We start from the raw sequence: 16786 nt of genomic DNA on the forward strand, positions 1-16786 counted from the left end.
TGCATTTTGCAGAAATGCAGGGAAATTTTTTAACATGGGTTCCTATGGAACATGTTCACATCAATGCATTTTTGTGCCTCTGCGTTTTTGGAAAGGGTCGGGACTTTTTTTTCATGCAAAATGCAGCGTTTTGCATGTAATAGAAGTCAATGGACCTGCATCAAAAACACAAGTAAGCTTTTACCGCGATTTTGCAGCGATTTGCGTTTTTCTTTTTTTTTCACTGTATATAGCTGGTTGCTAAGCAGCCACAGTGTAAGAAAAACAAAAAAAAAATTGCGGTAAAAACGTGTGTCCAAAAACGCGACAAGCACCGCAAAAAGCACTGCAAAAACGCTCAAAGCAACATGCATAGATGTGAATCGAGCCTTAGTCTATCTACTGTGGTGGAAGAAGGGACTTGTAGTTCATTCATTCACAAATCAAAAATTATAAGTGGCAGAAGGGGAGAAGAACCCCTGCACACTGTCATGGGTGGGAGGGAGTAGGGTCCGCTTTGCACCAGGTTGCATGTTACACCCTAAATACGGATGTTTTTCTTGGCGTCTGTAAAGTAACCGTCAGCACCCCCATTAAGATCTGTGGTGAGCATTCCAAAACTGGAAATAAAGAGTTCTTTTTAAAGCTTCAACAAAGCTGCCCGATGGTTGCCAAAAGCTTTGCAAATGATTGCAGAAGACCGTGCTGCAGACCACGCAGAAGACCGTGCTGCAGACCACGCAGAAGACCACGCAGAAGACCATGCTAACATGGGCTGAGTCACTGACTTTGAATAAGCATGCAGCCAGTAAAGTCAGGACTCCTGACCTGCGTCCTTTTTCCAGGTAGTGAAGCCAAGATGAGAATGAGACCTGGACTCTTAAAAAATATTGTGGAGATAAGAGTTGACATATCTCTGCCCTGACAGGCTCTCAAACATACAAGCTGATATTTATCATTATTTATATTAGTCTTGGCTGACGGACAGTGAAATTACAGATTTAAGAAAGGGACCAAAGCTCTTCTCTGGTTCAGTGTTCACAGATGTCTGACACCAGTCAGCTCCTGCTGCAGCCTCTCATCTTGTGACTTTCTAAATATTTGCAATGTACAGTCTGATCACCGGGAGAGAGGAGACTGAGGATATGCTTCCTCCTGCCTGCAGCAGACTGACATATTAACCCAGGCTAGTCACCTGACTGAAATGTAAGAACTTTTCTTACTAATAAAAGGTGGAGCTTTTGGAAAAATTATACTGTTTCTGTATATTGTGACAGTTTTTTGTTACATTAAATCTAAATGAGTGGGTACGCATCTGTATAAAATGCATCTGACCTACCAATGAGAATGCGGAGGCTTTCTTCTTCCCTCCTTGCTTTATGTTATTGTGCCCAAGTGGTCTCACCTTTTTGTTCCTTCTCCTTTAACATTGAGGACCCCACTCTCTTCTTCATAAATAATGGAGACCTTGCTTGTCTCTTCTCCATAAATAAAGGGAACCCTCTTGTCTCTTCTCCATAAATGAGGGGGACCCCTCTTGCTTCTTCTCCATAAATAACGAGGACCCCGCTTGCTTCTTCTCCATAAATAACAGGGACTGCTCTTGTTTCTTCTCCATAAATAAGAGGAACCCCTCTTGCTTCTTCTCCATCAATAGGAACTTCCCTCGTTTCTTTTCCATAAATGATGGGAACCCCTCTTGACTCTTCTCCATAAATAAGGGGGACCCCTCTTGTTTCTTCTCCATAAATAATGGGGACTCCTTGTTTCTTCTCCATAAATAACTGAGACCCCTCTTGTTTCTTCTCCATAAATAAGAGGAACCCCTCTTGCTTCTTCTCCATAAATAGGAACTCCCCTTGTTTCTTTTCCATAAATAATGGGGACCCCTCTGGTCTCTTCTCCATAAATAAGGGGGAACCCTCTTGTTTGTTCATAAATAAGGGGGACCCCTCTTGTCTCTTCTCCATAAATGAGGGGGACCCCTCTTGTTTCTTCTCCATAAATAACGAGGACCCGCTTGCTTCTTCTCCATAAATAATGGGGACTCCTTGTTTCTTCTCCATAAATAACTGAGACCCCTCTTGTTTCTTCTCCATAAATAAGAGGAACCTCTCTTGCTTCTTCTCCATAAATAGGAACTCCCCTTGTTTCTTTTCCATAAATAATGGGGACCCCTCTTGTCTCTTCTCCATAAATAAGGGGGACCCCTCTTGTTTCTTCTCCATAAATAAGGGGGACCCCTCTTGTTTCTTCTCCATAAATAAGGGAGACCCCTCTTGTTTCTTCTCCATAAATAAGAGACCCCCCTCTTGTTTCTTTTCCATAAATAATGGGGACTCCTTGCTTCTTCTCCATAAATAACAGGGACTGCTCTTGTTTCTTCTCCATAAATAAGAGGAACCCCTCTTGCTTCTTCTCCATAAATAGGAACTCCTCTCCTTTTCTTTTCCATAAATAATGTGGACCCCTTTTGTTCCGCATAAATAACGGTTACCTTGCTTGTCTCTTTTCCAAAAATAATGGGGACCTTGCTTGTCTCTCTTCCAAAAATAATGGAGACCTCACTTGTCTGTGCTCCATTAATAAAAGGGGATGGCTCTAGCTTCTGCTCCATCAATAATGGGGACTGTTTTTGTTTCTTCTTCAAAAAAGGGGAACTTGCCTGTTTCTTCTCCATTAATAACGGGGACCCTGTTTTTTTTTTTTTTTCTTCAGAAATAATGAGGATCTTGCTTGTTTCATCTCCATAAATAACAAGGACCTTGCTTGTTTCTTCTGCAGGAATAACAGGGACCTCATTCTTTTCTTCTCCATTAATAAAAGGGACCTTGCTTTCTTCTCTATAAATAAAGGGGACCTTGCTTCATTCTTCTCCAAAAATAATGGGGACCTCCTTTGTTTCTTCTCCATCAACAACAGGAATCTCACTCGTCTCGGCTCCATTATTAACAGGGGCTGCATTGTTTCTTCTAAATAATGAGGACCTCTCGCCTCTCTTCTCCATTAATAAAGAAGAGCGCTGTTGTTGTTGTTGTTTTTTCTCCATCAATAACAGGGACCACTTTGGTTTCTTCCTAATCAATAAAGGAGACCTTGCTTGTTCCTTCCCCATTAACAATGGGTATCCTTTGTTGTTTCTCTTATAATAATAATAACAGGGACCTCGCTTGTTTCTTGACCTTTTCCAGAAGTTTTCATTTTGCGCACAAAGTAAAATGTCATGAACATTTTATGGCATTTATGTGCCGGGTGAAATTTTTCATTCCTCGGCACCAGCAGATGGAAGTGCCATCCGGGGAACATAATTAGTTCCTTCCAAAATCATTCAGTCTGACCAGGGGGCCTCCATGTAGCCCATGACGGTCTCTTGAACAAATAGATGGCAGAGGTAAATATTTTGCCTGCTAATTTGCGCAGTTGTTGGATTATTCAGCGCCGCTCTTTTGATATTTATGTTCTAAGCCGAAAGCCTCTTTAATGTGCCTGTATTTCACAGTTAAAAATAACTAGTTATTAAAAATGCAATTGCTCTCGCCACAAAAGTACATTTTCCACTTTATTATCTTATTTATAAGCACTGCACAGTACAGTGTAGGAGGAATGTGGAATTTTAGAGCAAAAATCGTCTCACGTTGTCTTGGAATAAGGTAACCGCAACCTTTCCCATCATGCTGTGCTGATAGGTATATTAAAAGGTCAACCTGACCCAAAACTTGTATATCAGTCATGTGTGGATGCTGGCAAGCTGTGTTAGACACTGGCTACTTATATCTCTATATCAAGTATATCTAAAGCCAATTTAATTTTAGAATGGGGGAAGGGTAGAACTTGCTGTCTGAGTCTGGTTTGAAAGATTCTGGTTTGCGTAACGTAATGCTTGCGGGAACCAAAAATGGAAAAATCTGGGTTCAAGAACAGGTGCATGGAGCATATTTTAAAATGTACACATTCAAACACTTATGCTAACATTTACTTACAGTGGAAAGTGCAACCAAAGATGCAAGGGAGCAAGAGCTGTCCACGTTCTAGCAACCAAGTATGCTAGGTGCCAGAGGCAGTCTGTGTCTTAGCAACCAAAGATGCCAGGCAGCAGGAACCCCTAGATTGCAACCAAAGGTACTAGGCGGCAGGCATGGCCAAAGTCCTAGCAAACCAAGGATAATAGGTAGCGCAGGTGGCCTGTGTCCTAGCAACCAAGGATGCTAGGTAGCAGTTGACTCCTACGTCTTAGCAACCAAAGATGCCAGGCAGCAGGAACCTTTTGATTGCAACCAAAGGCTCTAGGCGGCAGGCGTGGCCAACGTCCTAGCAAACCAAAGATAATAGGTAGCACAGGTGGCCTGTGTCCTCGCAACCAAGGATGCTAGGTAGCAGTTGACTCCTACGGCTCAGCAACCGAAGATGCCAGGCAGCAGGAGCCCGTTTATTGGCCACGCCTGCCACCTCGTGCCTTTGTTTGCAATCGAGGGGCTCCTGCTGCCTGGCATCTTTGGTTGCTAAGATGTAGGAGTCAACTGCTACCTAACATCCTTGGTTGGGAGGACAAAGGCCACCTGTGCTACCTATTATTATCCTTTGTTTGCTAGGACATTGGCCACGCCTGCTACCTAGCATCCTTGGTTGCGAGGACACAGGCCACATGTGCTACCTATTATCCTTGGTTTGCTAGGATGTTGGCCACGCCTGCTACCTAGCATCCTTGGTTGCGAGGACACAGGCCACCTGTGCTACCTATTATCCTTGGTTTGCTAGGACGTTGGCCACGCTTACTACCTAGCATCATTGGTTGCGAGGACACAGGCCACCTGTGCTACCTATTATCCATGGTTTGCTAGGACATTGGCCACACCTGCCGCCTAGTGCCTTTGGTTGCAATCAAGGGGCTCCTGCTGCCTGGTATCTTTGGTTACTAAGACGTAAGAGTCAACTGCTACCTAGCATCCTTGGTTGCTAGGACACAGGCCACCTGTGCTACCTATTATCCTTGGTTTGCTAGGACTTTGGCCACGCCTGCCGCCTAGTGCCTTTGGTTGCAATGTCCCAGCAAACCAAGGATGTTAGGTAGCAGAGGCAGTCCGTGTCCTAACAACCAAGGATGCTAGGTGGCAGTAGACTCCTACGTCAAAAAGGACCCAAAGCTCGTCTCAAATCCTGGTTCCTGTACAGTTGTGTTCACAGATGTGTAACACCAGTCAGCTCCTGCTGCAGCCTCGCATCTTGTGACTTGCTAAATATTTACAATGTACAGTCTGATCACCGGGAGAGAGGAGACTGAGGAAATCCATTAAATTGAGTGGGGACACGCTGCAACCACCCCACAACCATGTGCAATGCACAGAGTCACTGCATGGTGGTGCATGGTTTTCAGAGGTTAAAATTGGTGGTGAGGAGACATGACGCATCCTGAGAGCCTGCCAAATGCCCTCTGAAGAGAAGTCCACCGCAGATCACTCTTTAGAGTTCCAACATGCCCTTAAATGTGCACACAATTCAAAATTGGGAATCAAGCTTTAGGAATGCTTGCAGGAAACACGGTGTACCTGCCCAGGTCTACAACATCGAATCTATTACCATGTTTGAATGCAGGCCAAATATCCCTGGCACCACCTCTTCTAATCTAAGCCATGTGGTTCAGACAACATTGAATGATGGGACTAGAGCTTTTGCTCTTACCAGAACCTTTGCAGTGACCTGACAATTCCGCCTGCCCATAAATGTACATAAAATGCAGGACTTTCTGTCATTTATCATAGTCATCACATTTGTCTCGGATGCATTTGCAGTTCACTGACGGCTTTTAATTGCGGGTTTGCAGTATTGTTTTAAGGAGGACTATTTTTGTTCCTCTCTTGAGAAGCCTGACACACGTCTCTTGGTAAACATTCGCAGTGATCTGTTCTTTTCCTGAGGTGGTTTCTTCCATTCTCGTATAGTAAACAAGATCTCATTACCTCTCCTCTCGCCAACATCACAGCTTACTCCATCATCTCGGTTACACCGTATGGCCAAGAAATGTCGGTCTCTGAGATAAGCCCTGAGCGATTCTCCCGCACCTGCCAGCGAGCTGTGTGAAGCCTCTCACTGTTTGCCATTCCCCTCCAGATCCTGTTATGCAAAAGCAGCTTTTATGGGTAATTAAAATTGAAGGGGTTAAAGGGTGAAGCCCAGCAGACCGCTAATGAGGGCCTCAGAAACGACTTTGTCTATTCTTAATCAGTTCCTCGACGTGCTATGCGCATCGCTGGGCATGTTTACCTTCCGTTACCAAATGAAGGCTTCTTGGATTCCAGGAATCTCAAAAAAAAGGGGGATTCGGGGTGTGGTTGCATTGAAGACATGCTAATTACTGCCGGGCTGTCAGCGCCGAGCATTTCACCGGAGACTTCCTGAAATCTAAATCCATCTCCAGGCAATCATTTAAGGAGATTTGACAGGGTGTTCCATTACAAAAAAAATGTATATTTTAAAGAACAACATTTCATATCAGGCTGACAGGAGGAATGCACAGCCTGGCGAAGTGAGAGAGGAGGAGGAATGAGTGAGTGGCGCAGACTACATACAGCATATGCAGCTTCTTCTTCTGTTTTACCCCAATACATTGACATTTAAGCTGCACAGGGTCCAGAAGAAGGCCTATCACTCCAATCCTGATATATACACATTATATATATATATATATTAGTGACCGATATATGGTGACAGATTTTTGGGATCTCTGGTCCAAAATATATATATTTTTTATTATTAATAATAATATGAATGATATAAATTATATGGTCACTTAAGCCTCGTACACACGATCGGATTTTCCGTCGGGAACTGTGCGATAACAGGCTGTTGGCGGAAAATCAGACCGTGTGTACGATCCATCGGACAATTGTTGAATGCCAGTTTTAAAATTTTCTGCGGACAAATGTGTTTTGTCAGATTTTCCGAGCGTGTGTACACAAGTCCGTCGGACAAAAGTCCAAAGTACAAACACTAATGCTCGGAAGCAAGGACTAGCCAGAAGCGGTCGGTCTTGTAAGGTAGCGTTTTGTAATGGAGAATTGACATTCGTGACGTGGCAAATTATGAAATCTCCAAATGCAGCGCACATTCTCTTCTTGTTTAATGCGATGATAATGAAGCTGCTTTGCTGGTGATATTGATGGAGTTATTGCAAACTAATTTTCAAAGGTTTTTTTTTTTTTTATAGTGATATCAAGAATAATATTTTTATTTTATTTTTGTTTTGTTTTTTTTTGTTTTTTTTTCATTTGGCCAAATTACCACAACACCATTATCCTGCAGTTTATGAGATCAAAGATACAACTATGTTGGTGTCTCTTGTTAATTTTACATTGTATTTTTTTTAATGTAACTGCTACTCCCAAACTGTCATTTGAAGTAAAACACACAGCCAAGTGTTATTCTCCAATTTTTTTATTGTGCATTAAAAAAAGAAAGCAAATAAAATTAGACATGCTATCTGCCAATAGAACTTAACCAAAAAGTGCATTCTATGCATCCAAAAATATAGAAAATAGAACAAATAAAATCATTAACTCCAAGGCCAATAATAAATAACACGTTATCTCCTCTGATTCCGCAACATGTCTGGTTGACGAACGGCTGTTGAGAAACAAACTGAAAAGTGCGAAATCAAAAGTGTGCATCAACACTCACCAAACTTCTACTAACACGAAATTAGCAGAAGGAGCCCAAAGGGTGGCGCTAAAGAGCTGAAAAACAACGTAGTACCTCACTACGTTCGTGATTGTTGGTCAACAATTGTGTGGCCATGTGTATGCAAGACAAATTTGGACCAATGCCTTTCGGACAAAAGTCCACCGTTTTGTTGGCCAACAATCCAATCGTGTGTATGAGGCTTAAGACTTATTAAGTGTCCGTTCACACTATGCAATAAAGCTGTGTGCTTAAAGTGCGCTGCATTAGGGCAGCCTATTAATAATAAAAGCTTTGCATGGGTTTCAAATGTTTACATTGTTTAACTATGTATTAGTGTAATTCTAGTTTGTGTGCTGTTTGCTTGCCTTACCTTGGAATGATGGACTCACAGGCTGTGGCAGAAGTTTTGGACATGTGCGGTTCTTTTCGTTCTCGAAAAAAGAAATTCGGACAAATTTTTCCTTATTTGGATATATCCAGGTTTCCGAATTACATTAGTAACAAATTCAAAACGAATCCAAAATAACAAATCAAAATTGTGGACAAAATTCCAATAGTTTTCAAATTTGAATTTCCAAGAGAATAAAATAGAATAGAAAATAAAGGAATAGAATAGAATGGAAAATAAAATAATATATTATAACAATAAAACAGAACAGATTACAAAATTAAAGAATGGGGGGAAAAAAGGGATAGAATAGAAAATAAAATAACAGAATAAAATAATAAATAATCTAAGGAATAGAATAGAATGAAGAATAGGATAAAATAGAATCTTCTGAAATTCAATAAAACAATCGAATACCAAATAAAATAGGAAAGTATAGAATAAACAATAGAAAAGAATATAATAGAAAGAATATAATAATATAATCCCTGCCCCGGTACGTCCGATTAGCCCCTAACCTGGCCACCTTTAGGAGATCCCTGAAAACTCACTTATTCGGGGAAGCCTATCTCACACCCACCTAACTACTGTCCCCGAGCCACCCCCATCAAATCATGCCCTAATAAATCGCTGCACTCTAAGAGGAACAGCCCAGCTGTGAAAGGAAGTAAAAGAGGCTTCAGCCCAACTCCTCCCAGGCATGTCCCAAAACTTTTCAACCCACCTACAGCACTTATTCTAAGCCCTGTATGGGACGAAACATGTAAGTTTGTCTTTGTCTGATCGAATTACTGTTTAGTTTTCACCTGCACCTACAGTAGACTGAGAGACCCAGGAATTGTTAGCTATGTTCTTTACAGGAAATGTCTGTTCTTAGACTATAGAGAGAGCTCATGCATTAACCTGAGTAGTGCCATGCCATATGCCTCAGGTTTGAAGACCAGCTGAAATTTCTGACACCAGAATGTGAGGATTTACTTTACTATAGGCACAGACGTTTTATTTGTGCATTGAGGTGCTCTATAATATAGCTGTATTTGCTTTCTGATTGTCACTGTAGCACAATGCACATATAACCATGAACAGGGGCATTGCTGTGAAAGACCTAGGCCACCATGGGTTCTCCAAAGAGAAAAATTATGCGTGCCATGGCAATCACTGGTTGTGGCCACATTGTGCTGACATTGGGAGGGGCTTAAAACCATATTAAAGAATATTATAATGTTTAAAAAATAAATAACAAATATTTTATACTTGCCTGCTCTGTGCAGTGGTTTTGCACAGATCAGCCCCGATCCTCCTCTTCTGGGCTCTCCCGCCGATGCTCCTGGCTCTTCCCTCTGCTGAGTGCCTCTAAAGCAAGCCACTTTCTATGGGTGCACTTGTGTGGGCTCGCTCCCGAGCTGCCCTGTCTGCATCTATTGACACACACAGTGGGGCTCAGCCCCAAACCCCCCCACTCTCTCATTATGGTACAGTGGAACCTTGGTTAACGATTAACGCTGTTAGCGAGCGTTTTGAAAGACGAGCAACTTTTTTATTTTTTTTATTCTGACTCGGTTTGCGAGTGTTGTCTCGCAAAACGACCAGCATTTAAGCTAATGGGGTGTGCAGTACCGCATTAGGCCAGAGGTGCGGGGCGCCGGTGACACTCGGTTCGGAGCCGTTCAGAAATACGCGGAATCACTCAGAAATACTCAGTTCCCAAGTGTTTCCGAGGCTTTCCGAGTTCAGTCGAGCTGTCTCCGAGTATTTCCGAGGCTCTCCGGCACTCCCCCCCCCCACCTTTGGCCACATGCGGTATTGCATGCAATAGAAGTCAACGCGGAACGAATTATCTCAGTTTCCATTGACTTCTGTGGGGAAACTCGCTTTGATATGTGAGTGCTTTGGATTACAAGCATTCTCCTGGAACAGATTATGCTCGTGATCCAAGGTTCCACTGTATTGGGTTGACAGTAGCAGGAGCCAATGGCTCCCACTGGCTGTCTCTGAGCCAATGAGAAGGGAGAGAGCTGGGAGAGCAGCTGCTTTTGTGCACATCGCTGGATCGAGATCTGGCTCAGGTAAGTATTAGGGGGAGTTGGGAGTATGCATGAAGGTAAAAAAAAAAACCTTCAGCCTTTAGAACCACCTTAAAGGATCACTTTTGTTCAATAACAAACATGTTATACTTACCTCCACTGTGCAGCTCGTTTTGCACAGAGTGCCCCCGAACCTGCTCTTCTGGGGTCCCTCGGCGGCTGTCTCGGCTCCCTCCTGCAAGGACTCCACAACTTCATGCGAGCTCCCTCGCATGGTGTGGAGTGCTTGCGGGCGCGCTCCCGTGATACAGCTGGCGGCCGTAGCCACTCACTGTATCACTCGCCCCCGACGTGCCACGTCATTGGATGTGATTGACACCAGCATGAGCCAATGGCTGCACTGCTTTCAGTCCATCCACTCTAGCCAATCAATGGCCAGGGTGAGTGGCGAAGAGGATGTCGGAGGCGAGTGTGGGACTTTCGAGGGGTCAGGTAAGTAAAACGGGTGGATTGTGGGGCCGGTATTGTCGAATGTTTTTTTTTTTTACTTTAACGTATAGAATGCATAAAGGTGAAAAAACTTTTACCTTTACAATGATTTTAAAGGGACATTTAAATAGAATTTAAATGAGTAGATTTCCCTTCATTTCTGTTCTAGAGTTTGCAGTTAAAGTGGTTGTAAACCCTTAAAAACCACTTTGACCTACAGGTAAGCCTATATTAAGGCTTACCTGTAGGTCCAAGAAATATCTCCTAGAGGCGATTCAGTTCGCATTGTGCGCTATATAAGTATTTCATTCATTCATTCATTCATCTCCTAAACCTACACGGTTTAGGAGATATTTGCCGAAAGACAGGCACCGCTGTCTACGGCACATGCGTCGTAGACAGCGCCGCGCAGGCACACTGAGCGCGCCACTGTCAACGGCGATATATCCCGCGAGTGGCGGCTCCCGTGCGCATGTGCAGGAGTGACGTCATCACGGCTTTGTCGAATGACAGCGGCGGAGCAGCTAGACCCACCGAGAAGATGGAGGCTCCATACACAAGGGGACAGCGGTGACATCGCTGGCTCCTGTGTCAGGCAAGTGACACATAATGGACTACTATGCGATGCATAGTAGCCCATTATGCTTTACCTTTGCAGGGAGACAAAGAGGAAGTAAACCCATTAGGGTTTACTTCCTCTTTAACAGAACAGGATGTAAAGGGAAATCCAACCAAAAGAGACATAAAAAAAGAACCTGACAGAGGATCTAAACCTTCACTGATCACCGCAAGATATTTCTTTCCTTGGCGCCCGGAGAACAGCTATCGCTAATTTGTGAATGGGCCTGAAAATGCAAATCGCCGTGTTTCCTGATTTCCCAGCTCCGCCCTCTGTTCTTTTCCTCCAAGAAGAATATTGCACAGTACAGAATCATATGAGGAGAAGCTGCAGTTCCACGCAAAAGCAAATTTAAAAAACGTTGCTGAATCTGACTGCATGGGATAACAAAAAAATAAATTAAAAATAGCTCAGCTACAGTGTTTGGCCCCTAGGGTTTCTCTTTGAATGTTCATTAGTTAAATTATTTAAAACAAAGTGCCTGGACTGTGCTGTTGTTTTTGCAGTTGATAACTGACCCATAGATCTCATATTTGCTCTCAGGCATCCATAGACAGTCAGTACGGCGCGCCTTCACAGTTGGCATATCTGCAGTCTGCAGGCAGGCGCAGTGCCCTCTGGGAGCTGGCAGTTTAATTGCAGAGGTGAGAAAAGCAGAGGGCCTCTAAGGAGACGCCAGGGGAGTCATTTAATACAAAAACCTAAAGGGAAATCAAGGTGGCGGCTGAGTGGGTGGGGTATGAGAAAACCGAGTCAGAAATGAATCTGCTTTTTTGGTTGGTTTTCCTTCTGAATAAATAGTAATTAAATCATAGAGGACCTGACAGAGAAATTGCAGAGACACGAATCCTCCTCCGATAATTGCTTCAATTCTCCTGTTTTTTTCCTAAATGCCGGGTAACTTTACCTGTCGGCTTCCGCGGGAGAAAAATGACACTTCGTTCCTGATTTAGCAGTGCATCGGCTGACACTTCCATCCCCACATGTAGATGGAGAGTGTCCTAATGTGCATTTAATAAATATTCATCTGGAGCCTTCTTTCACCAACGCCTCGGCTCCACGATGGAGGAAAAAAAAAACGTACCAAGGCTCCACTAATTGTAGCTCTCCGGCTTCAGGTCCAGACTGTCAAGAAGTAAGGGGCTACGATCTTCTGCGACGCTACAGCACTTGTCACCGACATTGTAATGAAATGACCAGGAAAGCATTGCTATTGTAGCAGCAGGAGCTATCGTTGTTTATTTACATCGGCAATATATCTGTGGTTGGTCGCAATGGTCCATTGGTCTCCCGTGCCCTGTACACACGACCGGTTTTCCCGTCGGAATAAACTCTGAAGGTTTTCCCGACGGAATTCCTCTGAAGCTGTCTTGCGTACACAAGATTACATTCTGACCGCCAAGAACGCGGTGATGTACAACGCATACGACGGGACTAGAAAAAGGAAGTTGAATAGCCAGTAGCCAATAGCCTCCGTCTCGTATCTGCTTCAGCGCATGCGTCGTTTTTGGTATGTAGAATGTAGAAAAAAGTAAAATAATGCATTTGGGTGGCAAAAATAGGAATGCAATCTATACACTGGGGGGGGGGGGGGAGAACCTCTGGGGGAATCTAGGATGGAAAGGGACCTGGGGGTCCTAGTAGATGATAGACATGCAATGCCAAGCTGCTGCTAACAAAGCCAACAGACTATATTGGCATGTATTAAAAAGGGGATCAACTCCAGGGATAAAACGATAATTCTCCCGCTCTACAAGACTCTGGTCCGGCCGCACCTGGAATATGCTGTGCAGTTCTGGGCACCAGTCCTCAGGAAAGAGGTACTGGAAATGGAGCGAGTACAAAGAAGGGCAACAAAGCCGATAAAGGGTCTGGAGGATATTAGTTATGAGGAAAGGTTGCGAGCACTGAACTTATTCTCTCTGGAGAAGAGACGCTTGGGAGGGGATATGATTTCAATATACAAATACCGTACTGGTGACCCCACAATATGGATAAAACATTTTCGCAAAAGGGAGTTTAACAAGACTCATGGCCACTCATTGAAATTAGAAGAAAATAGGTGTACTCTTAAACTACGTAGAGGGTTCTTTACTGTAAGAGGGGCAAGGATGTGGAATTCCCTTCCACAGGTGGTGATATCAGCGGGGAGCATTGATCGTTTCAAGAAACTATTAGATAAGCACCTGAACGACCACAACATACAGGGATATACAATGTAATACTGACACATAATCACACACACATAGGCTAGGCTTGATGGACGTGTGTCTATTTTCAACCTCCCCTACTATGTAACAGCATACAGACAAGCGGTTTTCCCTATAGGTATTTAAAATATAGAACATGTTCTCTTTCTAGGTCCATCAGAATTTTCGACATAAAAAGTCTGATGGGCCATACACGCGGTCGGAATATACAATGAAAAGCTCCCATCTGACTTTTTCCGACCGTGTGTGCGGGGCATTAGTCATAATGGTGGCCACACACCTATCACTGTGGTCATTCAGTCCATCATTTGTTGCCTCTAAAATAAGAGTACAGTGCAGTGTTTAATGGAGACAATGAAATATAAGTACAAGGTATACAGGCTGTTTCAATAAGTTATGTTAGATATGGAGGATACCAAACAAAGACGTAGGGAAGTGTGAATTATCCCGATAGTATGCATTGAGGGAAAGGGTTGAAAATTGGAATTGTATGTTGCTTCCACTTGTGGTTGCGCAATATGTATACTCACGGCCCAAAGTTTGGGTTCTAATGTTTCCCCTGGTGGGGGTGGGGGGGATTTCGAGTGGGATTGCTGTTTGATTCCCCTGTTATATCTGTTCTTAATGTTTTGATGTGCTCCACCTGCGTTGTACATCCTATTCTTGAAAAAAAAAAAAAATTTTTTATAAAAATATTGAAACAAAAAATTGTAATTGTAAAATAACATCTGGGGGTGGCCTAGGGGTGGTCTTAGGTTACTCCAGTATGTAGGCAGGTGCAGTCTATTTTGTCCACTGTAGGTGGCTATTGACCACAGTGGCATTGGAGTTGGAGGGGAAGTCAAGAGGAACATGGTTCCTCTATGGTTTCCTGGATCACTGTGTGCAAGCTATCCAATTGGATGCTGCTACTGTCTGTGACTCTGGCAGCCATTTTGTGTCAGGCATAGCCTATTAAAAGCCCTGGCTTCCAGACTTGGCACGCATTTCACGTGTGGGCAGTGTAGGGACAGGTCACCTGTCTGACAGGGAAGGTAATTAGTGTCAGGGAAAGGTTCCATCCCTCCTGGAGATTTCCCCATTTGGGTACCAACTGGTCAGACCTCATTCTGCCCCTCAAGACAGATGCTGTCATTATATCTGAAACCTGCTCTGCTGTTGCATTCTTTGAGTGTTTGTCAGAAACCATGAAATCAGGCCGAGACAGAAGTACAGTTAAATCACACTTTAATAATAAAAGTAAAAAGAACAAGCGTAGTCAAAACATAGCCAAAGTTCAGTAACCGGAACGGATAGTCAGCCAAGCCAGAAGTCAGGGATCAGTGTAGTGGAACAGTAAGCAGGATCTGGAGCCAGAAGGGATGTCCGCAAAGCAAGTCTTGAACTGGATCACAGGGAAAAGTTTCTGTGATGTTAACTAAGGCGAAGGCAGAGCTCCTCTGGACTGGACAGCTTAAGTAGGCAGGACTGAAGAGCAGGATCATCAACAGCTGAGTAACTGGAGAGAGATGGGAGCTGGCAATTAGCAGACAGCTGAGCGGCCAGCTCAGAGAAGGAAGGGCTGAGCCCAGCCCTGACAGTGTTCTCAGTTGGGGAACTTCCTGCCAGGCTTGTTGTGAATTGCTGAACTTTAACATTAGTAGAAAATCTGTTCTCTGCAACCAGACTCTGAGTCTTTACTGCCTCTGCACCTCCCCACAAGTATATAGAGGTAGAGGGGAACTAGGGGTTAGCTAAAATTGTGTAATCATGTAGATCAGGAAAACATGGCGTTCGGCCATTGTGGAAGAGGGGATTGGGAACAGAATAGGCGTATCCAACAAACACTCCTTTTCAATGGGCCAAGAGACCATGGTCATATCCTATGGGAAGATATAAGGAGGTTCAGGGATGCCAGATGGACAAGTAATGATCCATATTATCCATCAGTTAATCTTCTGTTTATTCATGCATGACTGATTTGATCGTTGTTTGATATTTTAATCCATAAAGAATCACTTGTGTGCTGCAAACCACAGCCTGCATTTGGTAAATAACTAGCGTGGCACAAACACTGATTTCTAGCAGAGAGTGGATAGCAATATCCAATTTCTGACAGTTGCTGCCCTGAAACTGCCTTGCACTCTGTCTCCCAGCTCCTGAGAGTGCATAACTGTGCCACAGTAATATAAACAGCTTTAGGGCTCCATTATTTATTTGGTATTATAGCTGGAAAATGGTGTGTGGAATCAGGCATTTAATTCTCAGACGTCAGATCTACTCACATATGATTTCCAAGCCTAAAGATCAGTCAAAGTAAGTGCTGCAAAGTAAAAGTAAATATACATTCTTCATAAGCAAGCTTACATAGAACAACAATATATTGACTGAATGTTCAGATTCTTCCATAACTCCATACATGACCGGTTCTCTTTAGGATGATTATTATACTGGCTCAGATAACTGTATACCAGTGATGGTGAACCTTGGCACCCCAGATGTTTTGGAACTACATTTCCCATGATGCTCATGCACTCTGCAGTGTAGGTGAGCATCCTTGGAAATGTAGTTCCAAAACAACTGGGACGCCAAGGTTCTCCACCACTGCTGAGACTATCACAGCCCTTATGTGATAAAACTCCTAAATTGGATTTTATTCCCCCCCCCCCTTGTTATTGTTTGGTATACGTTTGATACTACAAAGCTATAATATTTAAGAGTTGTGATGCCAATAAATTCTCTTGTTAGATGCAACACATCCTGTTCATTTTATGATAACCCTTCGTATTATTTTATTTTTGTCTTTGCAGTTAAGTTCAACGGGTGCAGTAGTGGAACACAGGGCATCTGGTACGAAACCAGCAATCCAGATTTTAAAGTTGGCACAGATGGGGCGGTGTACACAGCCCGCAGGGTCCAGATCCCCTCAAAACAAGCCATTTTTGTGGTGGCTGCCTGGGACCAACAGACCCCCAAGAAATGGGAAGCCGCCATCCGACTGCTAGTGGAAGACAAGCCACTCAACCACAGCCATCACCAGGTACTAACTGAAGAGTCAATGATGTCTATTGCAGCTTTGTTTTGTTCTTTAAAAATCAAGTCTATCAAAAATTGATGGCGCCACCATAATGACTGTTGGCAACGCTCTATGCAAACCATTAGAAGGGTATTTATACTGTCACCCTTGACTCCGGAGTTTTAGTCATTTATTGCACCTAGCAGAGAATCTTGCTGGGGGGTGACACCTTGTTTGTCCTCCCATTGAAGAAGTGTAAAGCCCCATACACACTATCAGTTTTTCTTCTGAGTTTTTCCTTCAGATTTACTCAAACCATATAATATGAGGTCAAACCTTAGGAGTTTCTATTTGTATGTAATCAGGCAGGCCCTTCACTACATGGTTTTGGTAAACCTGAAGACAAAA

At 43.4% G+C, this 16786-nt stretch overlaps 1 protein-coding gene across 1 annotated transcript in view; it reads left to right on the plus strand.

The window, feature by feature from the left end:
• Positions 1-16786, plus strand: part of CDH4 (cadherin 4) — a 1072466-nt gene that overhangs the window by 745624 nt on the left and 310056 nt on the right. Inside the window, exon 3 of the mRNA XM_077460271.1 lies at positions 16173-16402. Within this exon, the coding sequence (XP_077316397.1) occupies positions 16173-16402 (230 nt within the window). The remainder of the gene's footprint in view (positions 1-16172; positions 16403-16786) is intronic.

The sequence above is a fragment of the Lithobates pipiens genome, unplaced genomic scaffold (assembly GCF_037356315.1).
Source record: "Lithobates pipiens isolate NorthernLeopardFrog02 unplaced genomic scaffold, aLitPip1_a1.2 Scaffold_28, whole genome shotgun sequence".
NCBI lineage: Eukaryota > Metazoa > Chordata > Amphibia > Anura > Ranidae > Lithobates > Lithobates pipiens.